Consider the following 23,238-nt stretch of genomic DNA (forward strand, 5'->3'; position numbering starts at 1 on the left):
ACACTTCTCAATTGCCTTAGAAACCCTTTGCTGGGGTTGTCATGAGTCAGCTGTGACTTGATGGGACTTAACATGACAATTTCAGTTATGTCCTCAAATCAATAATATGTCTAATCAACCCATAGGTTGTTCTGATTATGTGTAGAGAGCCTTCCCACAGGTGATTTGAGATAGGAGTCTGTTTTGTGTCTATCATTCAAAATTTGCTCAAGCCTAATAGTGAGAGACATTACATCAGAAGAACAATTTATTGCAAATTCAAAATACAGCCCAGGGATTGTTGTTAACATTTTAACAAACTGCTCCCCTCCAGATAATGGTTCACCACTAACCTTTTAGAAACAGTTTCGTCTGTTGCTGCTGAATCTCCCTTCATTTATCTTTCTAAGCTTTTTCCCTTTTGGCTATCCTTGACCAAATGCAACTTCCATGTAGTCATCAGGCCTATAACCAGACAACTAAAGTAAGTGGTTTCCTAGCAGTTCAGCTATGTATCCCTCCCTACTCTCCCAAGTGCACTTAATGAGATCTCAGAACCAATACCAAAGACAGAAAGTAGACAAAAGGTCAGGTTTCTTACTTGAGTCAATGAGTAAGCTTCTGTGTAGCCTAAGGTCAGATTTCACATAGAGATCAACAACTGCCAATCACTTTTAGAGGAGGAAAAAGGCTATATTGGCTTGTTGTGCAGTAGTGAAATACTCTGGTAAACTTCAGCAGAAAGTGTATAAGAGTTTGCAGAAAGTATCAAAAATAAGTTGTACTCTAATCCAGTGTCTTTCAGGAACAGATGCACATTTTATATATTAACTAAAACTTCTGGGTTTGAAATCTCAGCCACATGTTATCTCCTGGACAAGATTCAAACCAAATCTTTGAAAAAGTTATTTTATCACTGTAGCTGAACAAAATTCTTATTAGACGGTAAAGTGCTTTTATGCTTCAGTGCTTTTTAAAATGGCCAGATTTTCTCAAATGATTAGTTTTTGAAAAACATTTTCATTGAACTCACAAGGATCCAACTTTCTGAGAAATTGGTAGAAGTTATTCCTTCATGACTTGGAGCTTGAACATTCAGAAATGGGTTTGGGTCTTTTCCCTTGATGCTGTTCTTGGTTTATCAGCTGTCAGCCATGAAGCAATTGGAACATATCCATATTGCTTAGGTTAAGCTATTACAATGTGGGCCAGTTCAAACTGACTTCTTTTCAAGAGCTTCAAGCTAAGCAATAAAGTGGAGAGATTGTGCAATTGGCTTTGAAAGAAAGGGAAAAAAGCCAAGGCCACCTGTGCTTTATCAGTAGATTTGTGAAAAGTACTGATACAAAGGGCATAAATTTGTAGCTCGGGCTATTATAACCACTAGATTAAACTACTCTTCCAATAAAACTGCCAAGATCTTATTACAGAGCAGAGAGAAAGTAGGTGCTAAGTAAGAATTAACATGTAATTTAATGAAGCTAAACTTTTATTTCTGTAATCTAAATGCATCAGAACAGATATAATACTGAAATATAAAGCAATTTGAGAACTTGTGCACCCAGATATTATCCATAATCATTTTTCCTTGCAAAAATTTCCTACCTGCCTCCAAATAAACAAATAACCAATAGATCTTCACTGTCTATAAAGAGTCTGTAAAAATTGCACTTAGGTACAAATGGTACTTGTACAGCAATTTTTTTTTGTGTGGGCTGGGGAATAGGATTGCACTTACCTGTGAGACACGATTGCACTTACCTGTAATTGATGTTCATCGAGGTCTTCTGTGCAGGCACATATTGAGACTACTCAAATGCAGGCCAGCCTTCAGATACTCTAGAGCTTCAACAATAGAGGGCACTCATGCTGCCGTTGGTCTCATGCACATTCTCTCTCAAACAGCACTTGACCAATGGCTACCATCCTCTCCCCTCAGTTCTGCCTAAGCCGCCACAAGATCTACCATCAAAACCTGTAGTGAGTCAGGAGGGAGGGAATGTGTACCTGCTCAGAGGATATCAATGAACATCAATTACAGGTAAGTGTAACCCTCTCTTCATCACTGGATTTCTCTGCATTCCCACATTGGTATTTTAGCACACTTACCAGTTACACCGGGGGACGATAGAGTTTACTTAAACACCGACTGTAGCACTGGCTTTCCCACAGTTGCTTCTTTTGTCTCTTCCAAATCCAGTGAATAATGTCAAACAGAAATGTCTACAGACAACCATGTAACTGCCACCACACCTCTTGAAGAGGAACCATTCCATGAAACACTGCAGATGAATGTATTGTTGAAGGTTTTCATAGTCAGATTCAACTGGTTGTTGTGCGTTTTCCAGGCTGTGTGGCTGTGGTCCGGTAGATCTTGTTCCTAACGTTTTGTCTGCATCTGTGGCTGGCATCTTCAGAGGTGTATCATGGAGAGAAGTCTGTTACACTCTGTGTCACTAGAGGGGGGTATCAAGGGGGTCAAAGGCCTGGATGAATGAGAAGGTTTTTGCCAGATGCTGAAACTCATAAAGGTTTAGTGTCTGGCAAATTTCAATGGGAAGACTGTTCCATAGACTGAGGTCAGCCACAGGGAGAGCCCTACATACTTCCTGCCCCTGCACCTTGGTGAGGGAAGGAACCACCAGGCGAGCTCCCCCACTCAACCTCAGTGTTTGAGCAAGTTCACATTAGTGTAGGTCAGTGGTGGCAAACCTTTGGCACTCCAGATGTTATGGATTACAATTCCCACCAGTCCCTGCCAGCATGGCCAGCTCCAGTTTCCAGGCCATCTTCAAGGGAAGCTCCATATAAAATGCATTGCAGAAGCCCAGACAGAAGATTACCAGAAGCACCATGGATGAAAGTAGAGCTGCTGGTAGGCATCCCTCGCCACTGCTGCCACCTGTGATTCCAAGGACAGGACAGAGTCCAGGAGCAATTCCAGATCTCATACCCAGTTGTTGGGGGCAACATCTCCCCATCCAGCAACAGGTGCCCCATGATCTCCTGGACTCAGGGGCCTGCTATCTACAGCACTTCTGTCTTATCTGGATCCAGCTTCAGTTTATTGGTCCTTATCCAATCTGTCACCAGGCAAGTGTCTAGTACCTGAAGTACCTCTCCTGACTCAAATGGAATACAGAGATAGAGCTGGGTGCCATCAGCATACTGATGCCACCCAACTCCAAAACTCCTAATGACCTCACCTAGCAGTTTCACATAAATATTAAATGGCAGGTCAGATAGTACTGAGCCCTGAGGCTCCTTGCAATGAAGCTCTCAGGGCTGACAGCATGAACCCCTCCATTGACACTCTCTGGAGCCTGTCCTGGAGAAAGGAAGAGAGCCACTGATGAACAGTGCCCCCCAGACCCAATCCCCAGAGCCATTCCAGAAACCATGGTGGATGATATCGAAAGCCACAGATAGATCCAGGGGAACCAAGAGAGAGGCATCCCCTGCCCCATTTAGAAGAAAAAGAAGAGTTTAGATGTATACCCCCTTTCTCTCCTGTAAGGAGACTCAAAGTGGCTTACAAACTCTTTTCCTTTCCTCTCTCCACAGCAGACACCTTGTGAGGTAGATGGGACTGAGGCAGCTCAAAGAGAACTGTTATTAGCCCAAGGTCACCCAGCAGGAATATAGGAGTGAGGAAACACATCTTACCATGACATGCCACTGAAGTTGCCAGCCATAGATGCAAGTGGAGCATCAGAAGCTAGATAGAACTACCAGACCACAGCCACACAATCTGGAAAACTCACAACAGCCAGCTGATTCTGGTTATGAAAGCTTTTTTAAAGTACCCTTGGATGCAATTCATTCGGTCCTGGGTATTTATATACTACCCTTATGCCTGTCCTAGGATGACGCTCCCTTTTCTCTTCTTGAGTTCTCTTTCTGCCAGGTTGAGCACCATTTTCTTTGCAAGAGAAAACTAAGGCAAAGTCAGAACTCAGTTCTGCCCTCTAACACATGTTAAAATTTCACTTTCCTGTCCCCAGATTGTTCTTACTCTCAACATAACTAAAGGCCCATTTTCTTTTCTGTTTAGCGTGCCGCACTAGACTAAGATCATACTGATCAATTATTTATTTATTTATTTATTTATTTATTTATTTATTTATATATTTATTATTTCGACTTTTATACCGCCCGATCCCCGGAGGGCTCCGGGCGGTGCACAACAAAAGATCAGAGACAACAGGAGCAAAACACACATACAATATAAATACATAGGCTCCATCTCATGTCAACACTAAAAATAACCTAAAACCAGCGTAAACAGATTAATACATAAAAAGCAGGCGTCCAACCTCAAATTTAAAACCTACCCCCAGAAGAGGGGGGGGGGGGACGGTAGGCCCCTCAATATGAGGGGACCCTGATGTAACAGCCCCAAAGAAACAAAGGCGCGGCAATAAGGAGCAGTGAGGGGAGCACCACATCAGCGGCCGGACACTCCAAAGAGCCCGGTGGAACAACACAGTCTTACAGGCCCTGGCGGAATCCTCACCCAGGTCCCGTGAGGGCCCGGGCAGCTGGAGGAAGGGTGTTCCTACCAGGCCGGGGCCAGTGCTGTAAAGTCCTGGCCCACGTGGAGGCCAGCCGCATCATCGAGAGGCCAGGGGTCACCAGCAGAGTGCTGGCCTCTGCTGATGCGCAGAGGCCGAATAGGGACGTCTGGGGTGATCGCGGTCCCGAAGGTATCCGCAGGTCCCAGGTCAAGCAAGAAGGCCTTAAAGGTCAAAACCCCACACCCTTTGAAGATGATTCGGAATTTCCGACCGGAAGCCAGTGCAGCTGGCTAACACACAGGCTGAATATGTTCTCCTAAAGGCCCCTCCTGTAGGAGAGCAAACGAGCCGCCGGTGATGCTGGACCAACGCTTTAACTTCCGAATCAAACGCGCTAGGGAAGGCCCGCAAAGCGAGTTAGAATGGTCTGGCCTGGAGGTGACCGTTGCATGGATGACAGTGGCCAGGGCCGTTTGGGAGAGAAGGGGCCAGCCGCCGTTGCCTGGCGAAAATGGAAGAACGCAGTCCGGGTTGTGCAAGGGCCACCTGGGTCTCCATTGAAAGAGACGAATCCAGGTGGACCCCCAGACTGCAGACGGAGGAGGTCGGCGCCAATGAGACCCCTCCTCACACCGGGCGCTGGAAATCCCCAGCCTCTCCCTTACGGCGGCCCAGCCAGAGGTTTGTACCTCCGTCTTCGATGGATTCAGCAGTTGCAGCCTGCTCTGTTTCAACCAACCAGCTACCGCCTCCAAACAATGCTGGAGAGCCACAGGGGCGGCAACCGCTCCCCCCCTCCATCAACAGAATGAGCTGAGTGTCATCAGCATACTGGTGACAGATCAGCCCAAAGCTCCGTACCAGCTGAGCAAGTGGTCGCATATAGATGTTAAATAACAGCGGGGATAACAGCGCCCCCTGAGGTACTCCGCAATGAAGCGGGCACCTCCGGGAGGCTTCATCCCCGCACCACACTTGCTGGCTCCGGCCCCGGAGAAATGAGGCAATCCAATGAAGGACAGTGCCCCGCACAATTATGCACAATGTACTTGCTGCGTGATGGGGGTGAATGTCTGTCGCAGCAGGATTTCTTCTATGGACCTGTTTGTGGAGCCCTGCTTTCACTTTCCATTTTCTCCTCAGCAAGCAAGACCACTTCTAGAATGACTTTTAATTTGCTTCGCTGCCAGAGCAGACAGATTTGCCAATGAGCACAGCTTTGACCTCGACATTTTCCCTCCTCCTACAGCCAGCCTTCTTGCTCCCTTGCGTTGCCCACCTTTCCCCTTGCCCCCACTCCCAAGTTGCTGGCTCCTTCCTGCTTCTCTTAAGTATTCATATTGAGATATGAACTTCCCTACCGGGGCCAGCACCAGCCCTTCCAAGCTCCCTCCAACCCTTCCCCATCCCAAAAGCCAAGCCAGCCCAGCAAGTCTGGCCTCAGCCCTCCAAAGCCCCCCTCCCACCACCCCAGACTCTGCAGGACAGTGGCAATGGCCTCCCCACTGGGCTGTGCCAAGCCATATTATTAGTTGTATGGATAAGCAGGAAGGGATAATTATTTGCGTGCTTTATGAATTTGCATGCTTGATGAAGCACAAACAAAAGGTTGTGCTTCTAAACTTTTCATCACATCCTGGATGCACATACCTGGTAGACAAAATATCTGTTACCTGAACTGGTGGTCTGCCTCCTAATAATTAATTTACCTCAAACGACTATAATGCTATAAACTTCACCCCCCAAAGCAGTTATTTTCTCCATGGTGGTCTAGAGCCGTGGTGGCGAACCTATGGCACTCCACATGTTCATGGACTACAATTCCCAATTGGCAATGCTGGCAGGGGCTGATGGGAATTGTAGTCCATGAACATCTGGAGTGCCATAGGTTTGCCACCACTGGTCTAGAGTATGTCTCTCTCATTGGAATCCCCCCCCCCCCCCAAATCTCATTACTAGATTATTTGGCTCTGATTTCCCTAGCATGCATTGGTCTAAAAAGTTGCTAAATGAACTAGGGCCTAGGCAATTACTGTTTTAAATACCAAAGTGGTTGTTTTTAGAAAAACACCTGGGAAGCTTTGATGGAATATCTATCCCCTAAAGCAAACTAGTACCTTTAAATACCTGGGAGTAATTTTCTGTGAGACTCTAAGATGGTCAACTGGCAACTATTAGATCTTCAGTCTTAAAGATGATGGGGTATCCTGAGGTTCTATTTTACCAAAGGAGGATTTTTAACAGATTTACAAGTAAGACTATTCCACGACTCCTTTACTGTGCTGAGGCGTGGGGCTGGAATATTCTACAGAATCCAGGGGAAAGGGTTCTGATTGGTATCTGTGATGATACCTGGTTAAGGAATCTTGTTTGAAAAAAATAAATGCACTTTCTCACACGCTCCTATAATTGAGGCTGTGTGTAGAAAGTAGTTCACAGTACTCCAGTCAGAGGGACTTATTAAATAGTAGTACAAATAAAAAGTATAAAGTGAAAAGCCTGAATCAGGAGTTAACAATAACCCTATGTAGTACTTCATAAACTGGATCTCTAGTCTCTTTGCACCATAGGAAGATGTTATATATCTTTTCCTGGTTGTGTGCATTGTGATGATTTAATTGTCACAAGACCACTTGCACAACAACTAAGAACCACGTAGGATAGTTCTATTGTCACCACTCTCCTCCCGGTGGAACAATGAAGATTACTATACCATGTGTTAACAAGTTCTTTATTGAGACCTCTCTGGTTCCTACAAGATACAAGCATCTAATGTAAACATAAGAAAAATGGAGGGAAAATGTACATAAAAGTATGCATTTCATGCCTCTGTCACAACAAAATAAAGGAACCTTGCTCTTCAGATCAATAAGTGTATATAAGCATGCACATGATAGAGAGGTATGTGTTGTGTACAAATATAAAGAAAGCTGTAAGAGTTTTGGAATTCAGAATAGGAATCAAAATTACACTTTACCTGCAAAAATAAAGCATTGCTTTAGGACACTTTGATCATAGCTCAAGCAAAACAAAGGACACTCCTGAGTTTCAATCACATTAGCATACTTTAAAAATGGTGACAAAACCCTGTGCTTTTGGCAATTAGGGAGACAGATTTCAAGGGAAATTCTGAATAGCAGAGGCAAATATACAAGCATCAACTCTATTTTTTAGCTATGAGGAAATACATCTTCATCTCAACAGTTACTGATGGCTGGAACAGTCATTGGTCACTGACTTCTTATGTCAAACCAGTAACAAATATGAAAAAAATCACCTCAAACAATGCTTTTTTTAGCCAGTTAGCATCTTAACCATTTCACTAGTGCAAGACCTTAGTTTTACCTGATTGAATTAAACTGGAAACATAGAACATTCAATACAAAACTATTATTTCCCGAACCCCTTTTTAAAAAGTGCCTCATTCCATAATACACTAAACTATTTACAAACTAATGGAAGACAGTCTGTCTCCACCTCTTGTCAGTAAGGAAAGGCCAAAGAGATTCCTTGATTCCAATTCGAAATGGAGTTTGTTGTCCAATGCCCAACATCTGTAGTCTAGAACAGTCAAGCTGAGCATTCCTGGGACGAAGAGTACCCACTACTGGACTATCAGTGACCTTAAAAATAAAGGACAAAGACAGAGTGAGACAGATACCCATATCTTTAATTAGAGCTTCTGGAAACAGCTCGCAATTACTTCATAGTATTTTCGAAGCACTGTGAACATTCTGCAACTCTAAAGAACCAACCATACATGGAGGTCTCTGCAAGCTCTTGTTCAGAGAAAAAGGCAGTTTCCAAAAATCACTGTACTCTTATGAGCATGAATATGCAAAAACAACAGTTAGAAGAAAATGCCACTTCTTGTGTGCACAGGTTAATTGAATACATACCCAATACATCAGTTCACATAACTGTAGGGATACATTTACAAGTACTAAAGTAAACGTTTAGGATCAATCTAAACTTGTAGAAAGAAACTCCAGTACACTATTTATCAACCCATCTGATGTAGAAAGTTCTCAGTTGACATGATACATTTTCAAACGGTCGTATTTTACAATAAGAGATGGAATACATGCAATATGTTCACCATTTGCAATTTTACTTTCTTTGTGTGTAAGAAAAGGATTTACATTCTTACTTACGGGTCTCAGGTGGCTACTGGGAAGATTGAAAACATCCGCCATAGCACACGCCATTTCATATTTAGTCATCTGTTCATTACCAGACCAATGGAATATTCCTTTTATGGATGGATCCTACAAAAATATATATATATAGATATATATATATTAAAAGATGCTTAGAACACTCTATATGTCTAAAGCATGCAGAGAGAAATGATATCCCAAAGCAATGCTGGAGAGCATTTCTTTACACTTAAAGTTCAAAGTAATTTCAAAACTGAGTCTCGAAGATGATCTTAAGTCGGGCAAGGTTATATGAAGTCCTTCAGATATCTTGGCTGAAAGCCACTCATGATGTGGTGATTATACTGCATGTATGAACAACTCATGAGCATCATTAACAATAGCATTAATGGGCATTAAGTTGTTTTTTAACAGGAAAAATGATGCAGCAGACAAGATGTTCCACATCACCTTTAAGCTTTCCGCTATGTGGAACTACATACTAATACTGGATATAAAAAGGGGTTTCAGTTCAGTTCCAAGCAAACACTATACACATTAAAAGTTACCCCTCCACATAGAAGGAAATAATTACAGTGCTACCTCGAAAATCGATGCCTTTGATAATTGTCGATTTCAGTAATCGATGATTGCCAGGCGCCGATTTCCGTACTCGAAAATTGTCGGCCGCCTCGATTGCACTTTCAGCGGCCGTGAGGGTACGCAAATGCCATTGCGCGTACGCAAACATTGTTGCACGTGCACAAACGGCGTTCGCGCATGCGCAAACAGCGTCCCTCGAAATATGCCGGTTTTGGAAATCGCTGATAATCTCCGAACGGAGTATTGGCGATTTTCGAGGTGCCACTGTATATTGCTGGCTCCATGAAAGACCCATCTATAGCCCAATATCTGTTATGGAGTATCACAGCTTAACTACCACTGAAGTCCCACAATGTATTGTAAGAAAACTGAGAACAGTTTTCTGCCATTACAAAAGTCAATTTCATATATTATTGCTCTGCGAATATACAGGAAAAGATCACCTAGAGTGTTGACTGTGACAGAATTTGTGGCCATTCTAATTTCTTGTGAATAAACAACACATAGGAGATGGCTTTCTAAGCATCTTTGATGCAACTGGAATTTATCAATCCAAGATAGCATCAGCATGACAAAAAAGTCACCAACCCCCCCCCCCCCATAAATGTCTTTTTATCAGTGCTGGAAAGAATAAAAAATGCTGAGTTCTCCTGCTTACTTATATTCAGTTTAACAGGAGGACTACAAACACAGAATGAACTACAGACCTTACTCATTTTGCTGAGGATTCAAAAATACTGCATCTCTGAACATTAATTTTTAAAACCTGATAAACTTGTTAATGTGATGAGAACTAAGGTTTCCAAAGCAAAGGACGGCAGCTATTACCCTTCACCTTGAAAGCAGTGGGTATAAGTAAGGAATTCCAAGTGAGGCAAACTGTACTACATGGGGGCAGGGGAAGAGAACTCTCAGAAGGACTGGCCTTTTGGTGGTGGTCCAATAGAGCAGGGGTCTTCAAACTATGGCCCTCCAGATGTTCATGGATGACAATTTCCATCAGCCCCTGCCAGCATGGCCAAGGGGCAGGGCTGATGGAAGAGTGGCCAGTTCCTCTGAAACATCTGAAGAACCATGGTTGAAAGAACTCACTGGCTTTCTGCAATAGAGTGTAGGCTGTGTACTCAGAAAGATAGGATGACTGCAGTCTCACATTCTCCACTGCTATCTAATTCTGTCCATTAACATTAATTCCCAACTAACAAAATTAACATTAATTCCCAACTGACTGTCAACACATCTAGTGCCTTGAAAGAAAGATGTGATCCAATGTCTGATCAAAAATTTCAATCCACAGATAGTTACCAATATACAAAGGCTTTCACGGCTGGATTCAACTGGTTGTTGTGGGTTTTCTGGGCTATGTGTCCATGGTTTGGTAGATCTTGTTCCCAACATTTTACCTGCATCTGTGGCTGGCGTCTTCAGGGTGTATCACAGAGAGAAGTCTACCAGACCACGGTCATACAGCCTGGAAAACTCACACCAACCAGTATTTCATAAGACATAATTTGACCATAATTTGATGTAACATGAAAACATGGTTCTTGGAGGTGTAACTGGTAATGAATGATATGTTGTGCTAATACATGTCCACTAGTAATATATAGTCTATAAAAACATTCAAAAGAATTAATTCACACACGTTCTCACCTCCATTCTTCTCTCTGCTAGTAGTCGGCAAACACTAGCTACATCCTTAACGTAGGTAGGAAACCTCTGCTGCCAGTGGTCCATGTTGGCTGACTTGTTATTGAACTGCACTTTATCAAACATAACTGTCACAGCACTCTCATCCAAGCTTTCAATCTCTCCATATAAAACAGGAACTCTAAGCACAGCAGCATCTAAAAGATTAGAAAAGCTTTAAATACACAGAAGTAGGTATTAAGAGATATGATGAATTTCTAAAGCCTAACTCTGAAGGGAAACAGAAATAAAATGTATTTGAGCTATGACAATACATATCACTCAGTAAGCATTGGTGAAGTGCACTTTCAGTTCATGTGGATGGAGACTGAACTAAAAAGTTCAGAATTATAAGTAATCAATCAGTTCTGAATTACACTGAAAAGTACCTCACAGTTTAACAGGAAAGATACTCAAAACAGCGCCCAGAGTCGTTTATGCCATGACAAAATTTGGTACAAAAATTGTATTACAGTCAAAGATACTCTTGAAATGAACCTACAGCCAATTAAATAACAAAGATATTATATGGGGATAGAGTTATACCCTCTGAAAATGTTAAATGTCACATTCCCCACAAAATGGATAATTACTGTCCTTTGGAAATGCAGAATAATTTGTGAAAAATAAGCAGAAATGTAGTAGTAATTGAAGACCAACATTTAAGGCTATTTTGAAAATTTTACATCCACTGTTCCCTCTGAGCAAGTAGATCCTGGAATAAGTTTGCACAGATTCATCCAGCACATTTTTTGCAATATTTTCATAAGTATAAAAAATGTAGACAAACAGGCTTGCTCAGGGGGAGAAGCATAGTTTTGCCAAGGAAGGTCTCAAAATCCTTCGACAACATCAGCAAAAGTACAGACAAGAATGATACAATAAATAGTATGGATTGGATCCAGACACTGCTGACCTTTTCTTTGTTCCCTTCCTCAGAGCTGGGGGGGGGGTGGGGATGGGGAGAGGAGGACCACAGGGCATGCAGTATACAGGATCATGAGGCCGCCCCGAGGAGGAAGGCATTTAAATCACCCCCTCCCTTCTTATCAGTTCAGGTCTGATGGTATGGCTCGACTCTTTGATGTCATGAATCCTACAACTGTGAGAATCAACTTTCTGGGGCTGGAAAAGAATGTTGAGAGGAGGCAGGAAAGGGAAACATTTGCATCCGTCAGTGCCTTCCATCAATGGATGCAATCTACCCAATCCTACTTGGATTTTACAGTCTGGAGGAAGATTACATCTAATTTCAATGCATCTCAAACATCAAAACAAAACAAATATTATAGCAATATATGTACAAATGTGCAATTCCCCTCTCTCCTCCCCAAAATTCAGCCCAGAATATAATTATGATGTGGCTGTTTGTTTTGGCTTGGATTACCACAATAGCTAATATTTTGATATTGCAGGTAGCAAGATAGAAAAGAACAAAATAATGGAGAAAGACTATGGCCGTTTCCCCACGGCCTCCTATTAACCTCCATACCGGCAAGGAATTCCGCCCGGCGTGGTAAGGCCATTCCGCGTACACGCATGCGGGCGGCCTCTCAGAGGCCGGCAACCGACAAGCGGCGAAATCACGCACAGAACCGCCTCTTCCCCCTACCCCGTCCCACTCACCTTGTCCCCGTAAAATTAAGCCTGCTGGCGATCGAAGCCCCACCGCCGCTGCCCTCCGATACTCCAGAGGTCGAAGGACGGCATGGTAATTCGGCATTTCAACTGCGCGTAGGCGACGACTAAGCTAAGTAAAGGGGCAACGAGACTGCGTGCATTCCAGCCCGATGCGGTTAAGCACAGCATCGCCGGGAAGACGCTTTCCCCCCCCAACAACAACCCTTTAAAGGGCTGTTGTTTAGGGCGGCCTGACGCCGCCCTGGGGGAGGGGGAGCGCAGTCAGGTGCGAACGGCAGCCTGGGGGCGGCGTTTTTACCGCCCCCAGGCCGTCGTTTTTGGCCCATGCGGAAAGGGCCCATGTGTATGCCATGCTCTTTGTAAATGTTATTGCTTCATTTTCCTGCACTGAGCCTCTCATTCTGTTCTACAATAACACCATACATTGCTGGAAGCCTGGGGTAAGACATAATTCTTACTATTCGATTAAAAAAATACCAAACAATTGGCCAACATACTTTTGTTTAAAATCACAACGCACTGAAAGTCTACATTTTAATAAGGAAACCACATCCTAAATGGCATGGTACAGCTTGTCTTGACTGATTGCATGAACAAATAAATGCACTGATTTCTCGATTGGATACATATGTAACAATGCTTCCAAGATTATGCTGTTACCATAACTGTTTCCAGTGATACCATGGTGACACAGTAGCACTCTGGATTAATTTAAAGAACGATCGTCAGCATGCTCATTTCATTGACCCCTTTATATTCCCAAAAAACATCTACGTACAGTATTTTTGGAACAACTTCAACAACCACATTTTACACCTTTGTTAGACCTGTTTTGCCAGCACATTCAATTTTGCTAACTTTCCCAGCTACTACAATCCTACAACAGATATTCTAAAGCATAAGAATCACCATGCTAGCTTAGACTAAAGAATTATCTACTCCAGTTACTCTATTTCCAACCGAGACCGTTTAAGGCCTCAAGAAAACCCACAAGGAGGCAACAGCCTTTCTCTCTTGTTTGACTCCAATATCTTGTTCTTCAAGGCACACCTATTCTGGAAATAAAAATTCCATCTAGCCATCTTTGATAACAGTCATTGATAACTCGTCTGACATAAATCCATCTAATCCCCTTTTAAACTGATAAGCTGGTAGCCATCAGATCTTGTACAGCAAATTCTGAAAATAGCTTATATTGTCAATTACTTTCTTTTAATCTGTCCCAAATACATTGCCAATCAATTTCAATCAATGTACTGTTATTTTCCCCCAATATAAAATGTATAACCTATATCATATCTCACTTTCATTGCTAACCTTTTTCCTAAACTAACAACCCATGCACACACTTTACCCTTTTCTTGTAGGAAATGTGCTCCATTGCCCTGGTCATTTCGATTGCCTTTTATATTCTTTCCATCTTAACGTTATTTAAACAGCAGCATTATTGAACTGGTTATTTTGTATCCAATTCCTTTCATTTCATTAACTGTTTATTATGGACATTTCCTATTGTTTTCAAAAATTAACTTTGCAGTGTATTTTAATTTTATTAACTCCTTCCTGGAAAGTAGGCAGTACATTTCTCACCCTAAAATTCTAACATGAGAGAGCAAAGAACAACAGAGGAAGGAGGGAGAAATTGAATCCTAAGTATTTTTTGTAAATCCTTAGGCTTGGATCCCACCTGTTTCCAAGGGCATAAGGATTTCCTCCAACTAAATGCAACTTTTCTACCTCCCCTTCCTACCTGATGTGCATCCCAAATCCTATTCCTAGGGATCCTTTCTCTCCAAGGAAGGGGTCATTTCAAGCAGTAGGAAAACTGCATTTAATGTGCAGAAATCCTTGAACTTGCAGAAATGTCTAAATTATAACAGACTCTACACACACATATACGTATGTTTCATTTTATAGCCGTCTAGTCAGTTGCGCCTGTCTTGGGCACAACAGATGATTAAATCAAAATCTGTCTCTTCTTGTCAGTTTCACAATTACCTGCTGCAAAACAAAATCATACACAGTCGTCAATAAATTTATTGTAGACATAAACGTTCATTTACCCAAATCAGACTGATGTCAGTTAAAGTCCCCATTATCACAACAATTTCTCCTCTAGTTACGTCCTACATTTTCAGCCATCTCAAGTTCTCCTTCAGACTTCTGGTCAGGGAGGTATATCTTTAGTTTAATACGATTTTTCAGGAGCTGATATTTCGATAAAAAGTCATACTGTGGAAGAATGCACTCCTCTAAGATTTTAGTGATCCTTGACATACTCAACAGCATGGAGTCCACTATACCTTTCCTACAGATTTTATATATTTGCACTTTACTTATTTTTCACTGCTTCAAGAAATGTGATCATTAAGAGCATATCTTAGAGCTCTCTAGGTTCATAGAGTTCACATTCTCTTGTTGTGATCTATCCCCACCACCACCCTTACACACATCAATCCCTCCTCTTACAGTTACCCAAGCCTCTGTCCCTCAGATGCGTTTTTTTTCTGCTGTTCCCCTTCTTAATTCAGCCTACTCAAATGACACCATCTCTCCAATTATCCAAGCAGCTTCTGCTCCTGCTCTGCTCTTTTAAACCAAATAATCATTAATAAGTTTTTAGTCGCTTACTATTTTCATTGGATTTTCCCTTGCGTGACAACATAATTTTTATAAATAAGGAACTGAGGTTGAAAGACTGATATTCAACAGTAAAGTGAATCCATAGCAAATACAGGACTCGTTCTCTGGGTTTTTTGGGGAAATTAATCCAAAACACTTCAGTTACTAAACATCTGCCTGTCCCTTGCTGGACAGACAACTCTCCTTTCAGCAGGAAGACTCAAAAGCAAGGCAGAAAACTTACTGATTTTTTCCCCCTGATGAAGTAATTTTAATCTGAAACACGAACTGGTCTCTTAAACCACACATGGAAAAATCTTTGCACCTACAAATATACACTTACCATCATTGTTTGCAAGAACTGCTTTTTCACCTTCCAGCTTAGTTTTTCCATAGAGATTTAGGGGATTTGGTATATCATTTTCTTTATAGGGAGGATTGGTTCCATCAAATACATAATCTGTACTTATGTAGATCAAAAATGCTCCTATTTTGGCTAGAATAAAAAAGTATTAAAAATATTTAAAGAAGCATAAATTCACAGTAATTAATCTCTCATCTTCAATTAGCCCATACAAAATTAATGCCTTCATGGATCAAACTAAGACCCATTTAGCTCAGAATTTTATCTGTGTGTGGCCTACCATCCATCTTCATATAAATACTACCCATCTTCAGCCCATATTTACATAGTTAAGTGATACATGTTTCTTCAAGAGAACATCTTCAAACAGAATTAGGGGAGCTGCTCATATTTGTAATTGCACACAAAATAATGATGCATCCTGATACGAGTATACATGTATATTTTACCTGCTTCTTTTGCTATGTTCCCTGAAGCAGCCACATTGAGCTGAGAAGCAGCATCTGGCTGACTGTCGACAATGTCTGGCCTTCTCTCAGCTGCACAATGTACTATCACATGAGGCTGAAAATTAAAACACCCATTTTGAATGAGAATCGAAAAAGCAAGAACTTGTACCACCTTGATATTCATCAACATTGTACAACTGAGGTGATATTTAAATGTGCATTGAACCATGTTAATTATGATCTATGAAAACTATATTGTCTTGCACTAAGTTGCTAGTTTATCTAAGATGAGCTCTGGCTAGGAGTTTCATATGGAGACCCTTCTGATCATTTTCATTAACACAAGAGACCCTTCTGACCATTTTCTGGTTAAAAATCTTGCAGCATTATTTTAAGAAAGTCATCCCAAATTTGATTTACAAGCAGTACTAACTGAAGGAACAGGTTTTTCCCACTAGTGTACACATATACTCCTCCTTTATCAACCAAATAAAACTTTTAAAATGGGCAAAGTGGGGTTTGTACATATAATGTTAGCCACCCTGAGCCAGGTTTAGGTCAGAGAGGGAGGGATATCAAATAAAATAAACAAACATGGTCAAGGAATGTTTAACTGATATGACTATTTTGCTGTATGAATTGTATAAAAGTTAGACAAGTAATCAAACATGCAAATGAAACACTGCTAAATAATAGCATAGAAATATACATTTAGATGTTTTATTTATAGCCCATCTTTCTCCTGAATTGGGACCCAGAATGGTTACATAGCTCTCCTCCCCTTCACTTTATTCCCATAACAAACCTGTGAGGTATGGTAGGCTGAGAACACACCATTAGCCTAAAGAAACCAACAAGTTCCCATGGAAGAGTAGTCATTTGAACCTGGTTTTACAAGATCCTAGACCAACAGTCTAACCACTATATCACGTGTGCTCTGCAGGAAGATGAACGTTATCTCACCAAAACAAGTTAATAAATATTAGAGAAACTTGATTACAAAGAGAAACAAAGCTAGTGAAGAAAGGGAGATACCAAGTCAACATAGATCTTACCCACTTTCCCTTTCATTTCACAATTCTTACCTGAAAATCCTGAATGAGATTATGAACAGCTGCAACATCCAGGAGATTAACTTTTTCAAACCTGGGTCGAGCTCTAGTGTACCCACAGCCAACAGCATGCCACGTATTTGCTTTGAATTCCTTATATACAGCTCTGCCAAGGAGCCCAGTGGCACCAGTAATCAGAGTACGTCTATTTGGGATATCAATTGCATCCTGTAAAAAAGAAAATCCATTAACTAATGCTTCTGTTTTCAAAAACATAATGGTCATAAAGTGACAAGTCCAACAGTACATATGGGTGGAAGGAACGTTGGGTTGATTTTCACTAATACTCCCCAGTGGCAGATCTGTCACTCCTGCCTACTGCTCTTCTTGCAAAGTTCTCTGTTCACTTGAAGGAGTATTTCAGGGGGATATTTTCAGCAGCAGGGGAAGAACTCATGCTCTGCAAATGAAAATCCCTTCCATCAGTGGAAGTTACCAATGTATACAAGCCATAGTATTGAAGATAACATACTGAATAACTGCAAAAATAGATACCTTGGCATATTATTAACAGCCAACATTTTGACTTCCAGCATCTACAAAGTAGAGTCCAGTCCTCAAACACTCATACATTATGTACTTTAAAAAGCACTAATAAACATGTTAAACTATAAACGGACATATCTGAAAAAGACTAAGCCATCTAACTACACCCTTCTGACTACAAACAGTATGTTTCTGAGGAAGGGTTTTAAGTCTCAAAATGAAAGGCTGAAATCTTTTTCATTAAAAAAAGTCTACTAGAAAAATCACCTTGAGCAACCATGCTGTTCTGCATGCTACAGTCTATATCAGCAGTTCTCAACCTGTCGAACGACCCTTTCACAGGGGCCACCTAAGGCTCTCTGCATCAGTGTTCTCCATCTGTAAAATGGATAAATGTTAGGGTTGGGGGTCACCACAACACGAGGAACTGTATTAAAGGGTCACGGCATTAGGAAGGTTGAGAACCACTGGTCTATATTCAAGTGGGTCTACTCATAAGCTGAATGAAACAGCAGAATCACCTCCTGTTTCAAGAAGCAAACTTGCTACAGCAATTTTCTTGAGATGTTAATCTTTAAGGAAATGTTTGCTTTCCAACAAGAAAATCCTGAAAGATGTTTTAAGGTGGGACAATACCTATAATTGGGGCCTACACAGTGCTGCTGCTGTTCCTTGGCCATATCCTGAAGAACAGCTATTGCAGGTACATTCCAAGCAGCATACTCTACAGAAGATAATATGAATCCTGAGTTCAAAATTCCAATTCCATATCAAAAATCAATTCAGACTTACAAAACTTGTAACAATCCTGTAACAATCTAAAAATTCATCCGATACTCCTCTGAATTCTTCATGTCTGCCTTTTTGGAGAATGAAGCCTTACGAGCAATGTGAATATTCAGGGATGATAAATGAGCCACAGTTCTTCAAATTAAAGGAATAAAACATCTAACAATATTGTGTTTTTCAAAGTCACTTGTATAACATGAACTGCTTTTAACAAAGCAGCACAATCACAGCCAAACTAGGAAGGAATACCCATGCTACACTTTCATCAAAGAGATTAACTCAGAAGCTAGCAAAACTAAATTATAAATTTATACAACAAAATAAAAAGAGACTTGTTGGAACTCAGTAATGGTCCATCTAGTCCAGTATCCTGTTTCACACAGCAGCCAAATATCAAAATTGATGGGGGTTGGGGGGGAGAGAAGGAGAGAGCGCCCAAAACAGTGTCTGTACTACTGCAACTGGGTAGGGCTAGCGAGGAAAGATATAAGCTAATTTTTTTTTAAAAAAGTAACCAACTACCTCACCTTTAGGTAAACAAAAATTAAAATATTATCCTGAAATATTTACTGCCTTGCCCCTCAACCATCCGGACTGATGAAAAAAAAAAGTTCTGAAGAACGTGAAAATTTGCCCCCTAGGGCACGAAGTTGCAGGTTATAACCGTGATCAATGGGCTGCCAATTATGAGGTGAGGTTCAAAACGTCGTTGTCAGCCTTTTTCCCACCCGCAAAGCAATCCACAAGTCACGTGGCCCTTGAAAGATAAACAAGCGACAGCAGGAAGTCGGCGGAGGTGCACAAACACGGGGCAGAGCCGACGAGGGCTGACAGACTGCTTCCTGGTCCGTTACCTCCGCAGTCAGCTCTGCGGCGCTTACTTCCGCGGCCAATTAGCAGAGAAGTACGGCGCCCCTAATTTCTCCCTTCCTCGAACTGACGCACTCATTTAGCGCAACTCTGGCTCGGGGAAATTCCCAGAAGAAAAAAAGGGCACGTGCAAAGTTGTCCTAACTGCGATTGAGGAGACGGGGCAGGGGAAGGGAAAGAGAAACGCGAGAAGGGGGCGTGGCCACCGTTTGTTTACCACGGACCAAGAGGGGAAACAGCGGAGGGCACGAGGGTCGCTCGCCTCACCTCCTCGAGCCAGCAACTGCCCGGCATGAAGCGGATCCGCAGCTCGTTCTCCCATCCGACCATCCCTTCGCCCCGTTAGCCACCGACTCTCCCCCTGAAGTATTAACTCCGGCAGCAGCAGCCTTCCCAAACCACGCCCACTCGGCGGCCGCAGCAACCTTTCAACCCGAGCGAGCTCATTGGCTCGTCCGCCTTGGAAGGCGAGGTTCAGGCGTGCGCGCTCATGGAGGCGGGTGTTAAAACCGTTATGATCAGTCGCTCATTGGCTGCGGTGGGAGCGTTGCTGAGGGTACGCTCACGCGCGAGCCCTGGGTTCTTAAAGGGGCTGTATGCTCATTGTATCACCGGGGTGTGGTTGTGAAAAAAAAGGCTAGTTTGGCGTTTGTGGGTGGGTCCTGGGGGAAGATTTTGTGTATGTTTTTGCCCCTTCTCAGCTGAAGTTCCTTTGTTCGAGCGTAACAGTAGCGTTTCAAAGGGATATTTTGTACACATATAGCTATGTCAACTTCAAAAGTACTTCCTAGTAAATGCGCACTAGCACCGCTGCTTTCACTTGTAAATACGCAGGCTCATCTATACCAGCATTTAAAAGATACCTCATTCATATTCACTCCAAATGTCAGTCTGACTCACGAAAAACACGGAGGGGAAAGAAGGTTGAGAGAGAGAAATGCACTTTCCGTGTTTTCCAGTGAGTAATCGCACTTTCCGCTTATATTCGTTTCATTCTATTCCAAGATATCAAAAGAGCTTTCGATGGTTTTTTAACGTATGCCACTTTTTTAAAAGGCCAACAACCCTGAATGACAGAAACCCCCTTGTTCACGTATTTAATGCGGCGCATTTGGAACTGGTGAAAATAACTTACGTCTTAGACTTTTAAAATATAGTCTAAATATATTTTAAACTTACCCAATTTCCTTGGAGCACTATCTCGGGCATTGTCACCGAGCCTCACGAAGCAACGCTGCAAGAGCCACAAATCTTGCTCGGGCTTTTTCTCTTCGTTTTGTTTCCAAAAGAGCCCAGGCGATGGCAAAGAAACAACGGTGCCTTTGTCGTCAAAATGCTAATTGAGACAGCAGGTCACGTGCATTTCTGGGGGTCTCCTGAGCAGCTTCTCGAATAGATATTTAGAGGGAAGGGGCTTTGATACCGGAAGTATGTCAGCGCCCTCTGCCTTTCGTTCATCCCTCCTCCATTTTCTTCTCCAGAAGCAGCACCGTATTGAAAGGATCAGGAATTAATAGTAAGACTGTGGGGTTCTTATTAGTTCCGGTAGTTTACATTTGCATCTTAGTTTTCAAACCCACCCCCAATCTTGCAACTTTTGGCTTCACTAATTTAAAAATGGTTGAGGGTTATGTGTTCTCAAGTTGCTTCCAGCTATAGCACCCCATGAATTAATGGCTTTCCTCAGGTCTTGCAAATAGTGCACTTGGCTACTGTGCTAGCTAATTGAATGCCATCCAACCTGGTCTTTCAGCACTATATCTTTTTTCCCATTTTGGACTGTTTCATCACAGGGTTTTCAAGTTATGAGATCATCAGAAGTAGTTTCCTATTGCCATTTTTTACTCAATCCTAACTACTGTTAGCTGAGGTGTCACTGCCATTACCTGTGATAGATCCTCTTCTAGTGTTTCTTTACACTACTATTGCTGCCCAATAGCTACCCTTCAAGTATTCTTGCACCTCCATCAGAATTGGAACCATCTGTCCTCTTTTGTTGATGTGGCCCTGCATTCCTGAAGGGGGTTGATGCATCTTAGCCTGGTGTCTAAACTGGGACCATTCTGCCTTGAGTGACTGCTAGTTTAACTTTTTGACAGTTCTTATAACTTATATTACTTTCAACACACACAGTCCCCATCACCAAAGGGCAAGAGGGTGGGCTATGTCTCAGAAGTACACATACATTTTTATATGTAACTATTTCCCTACCACTTTTAGAAGCTTGTACAACCACTGTGAGAGAGACCATGCCTCAGGATTAGAGCCTCTGCTCAGCCTTCAGGTCCCAGATTCATTGGTCCTGTATGAACTCAGGCCACTCTTTAAATATGTGCCTGCAGGGCCCTTCAGAACATATCATGATATGTAGATGTAGTTGTTACGGCCTTAACAGGGGTAAGGATTTTATTAAAGGGATTCTCCACCAGCTGCTAAAAGTGTAAACAGCACACATAGGATTTTAAAAGTAGCAAAGGGGAATGAACGCTCACGTTGGCAGCGAGAGGGGCCGAGAGGGGATCCTTTAGACTGTGTCTACGGGGAAGGAATTCTAGCAATGGATATTCCACAGAGAAGCAAGAGTCCAAATTGAATTTTAAAGTAGCATAATATAAATTTGTTTAAAACCTACGCCCAGTAAGACACAAGGGCAGCACACATACATTCAAGTTCCTAAGATATAGAAAGGTGTTAAAAATATAGATTGGAGATAGAAATGGAGGGGGGTTTTCAGGGAAATACTTTACCTAACGATTCTTAGGAGGGTAGAAGTAGAAGAGCAGGGATTCCATGCCAGCCTGAGGAACCTTAATGAAGGAGCGAATCCATGTCTCAACACTACAACAAGAGCACATGTAATAGCATGTTAGGGTGATTTGATCTTTTATACTCTTTTGCCCAGGAAGAGGCGGGGAACAAGTGAGTTTTTAAGTTTCCTTTTTTCTAAATTCTCACGGTTTTCCCATGCTGAAGCACTTGCTGGGTGAGCTAGTGGCGACTTTCTTCTATTGTTCTACAGGACAATAAGGAGTCAATTGATTACCTAGATGGAGTCAGGACTGGCTTTAGGCAAAGTAACTCTTACAGTCTCTGCCTTCGGTATTCAGATTTGAATGAACTTGATTGATTCAGGATGAGGTAAGTGGTTTTAAGGACGATCATGACAAGGAGGAGGAAATGCAGAGAAAGCAACCGCTTTGTTGCTTAGCAGCTTCCAGAAGAGATAAGGAAATGCTGAAATCTGATGCTGAGGTGGCTTTCCATATTCTTTGTTAACAGTATCTTTGCAAGGTGAGGTAATCAAGCATTCTAGTTACTCAAATGAGACCTCCAAGTTATGCTGGAGTAACTCATTATCTTAGCTTTTGTTAAAGTAGTTTTGACCTTTTGGCTGTGGTCGGAGAGTGATCATACAGCTTCCTACAGGCCTAAAATATCTCAACTAGGATTGGTCAGAGGGCTTACATAGTAGTGACTGCTGCTGTGCTGTGGAAAACCCTGTCCCTTGAAGCCCATTTTGGCATATCATTTGTATCATTTTGAAGGCATGCCAAAACTTTGGATATAGAGTTCAAGCTCTAAAATTGTTCTTAATAGTGATACTACTTTGTCTGTTTTAAATGGTTAATGATTCAGGTTATTGACTATACATTAATTGTTGTAAGCTTCTTAGCTACAATGTAATCTTCATGAATACATCTAAGATGTGTTCTGCAACTTGCACTGTATGACAATAAACATAATTTATAGTATAACATTTTTATTAAATCATGATATAACAGTGCAACTGAGACAAACTACAAGAGTTTAGATTTATACCCCACTTTTCTCTCATATAGGGAGTGTCAAAGCGGCTTACAAATTCCTTCCCTTTCCCCACCTGAGGTAACAAACCTCTTAACTAGGGAGGGAGGTAAAATATAAGAAACGCTTATCTCTTTTTAGAGAGGATTTATTTGCTAGATTTATATCCCATCT

General features: G+C 41.9%; 1 protein-coding gene across 2 annotated transcripts; it reads right to left on the reverse strand.

Moving 5' to 3' along the window:
- Positions 1–7,211: 7,211 nt before the first annotated feature.
- Positions 7,212–20,627, reverse strand: MAT2B (methionine adenosyltransferase 2B). Of its 2 annotated transcripts, none has more exons than XM_048490674.1 (7): positions 20,440–20,627; positions 17,089–17,283; positions 16,004–16,118; positions 15,534–15,686; positions 10,892–11,085; positions 8,651–8,764; positions 7,212–8,119 (listed from the first exon to the last, which is right to left on the reverse strand). In XM_048490674.1, the coding sequence occupies exons 1-7, from the start codon at positions 20,467–20,469 to the stop codon at positions 7,949–7,951; spliced, it is 972 nt and encodes a 323-aa protein (XP_048346631.1). In that variant the 5' UTR covers positions 20,470–20,627; the 3' UTR covers positions 7,212–7,948. The 2 variants fall into 2 exon arrangements, with proteins under 2 accessions (XP_048346631.1, XP_048346630.1); XM_048490673.1 differs by lacking the exon at positions 20,440–20,627 and adding an exon at positions 19,528–19,705.
- Positions 20,628–23,238: the final 2,611 nt, after the last annotated feature.

Source organism: Sphaerodactylus townsendi, linkage group LG03 (assembly GCF_021028975.2).
Source record: "Sphaerodactylus townsendi isolate TG3544 linkage group LG03, MPM_Stown_v2.3, whole genome shotgun sequence".
NCBI lineage: Eukaryota > Metazoa > Chordata > Lepidosauria > Squamata > Sphaerodactylidae > Sphaerodactylus > Sphaerodactylus townsendi.

Excerpts from the sequence above, each read along its gene's own strand:
- MAT2B (XM_048490673.1), bottom strand. The coding sequence starts at position 19,590 with ATGGTCGGATGGGAGAACGAGCTGCGGATCCGCTTCATGCCGGGCAGT. Across the intron at positions 16,119-17,088 it reads ATCTCATTCAGGATTTTCAG|CCTCATGTGATAGTACATTG; the intron begins GTAAGAATTGTG and ends TTTAATTTTCAG. Across the intron at positions 11,086-15,533 it reads AGTTCTTGCAAACAATGATG|ATGCTGCTGTGCTTAGAGTT; the intron begins GTAAGTGTATAT and ends CTAATCTTTTAG.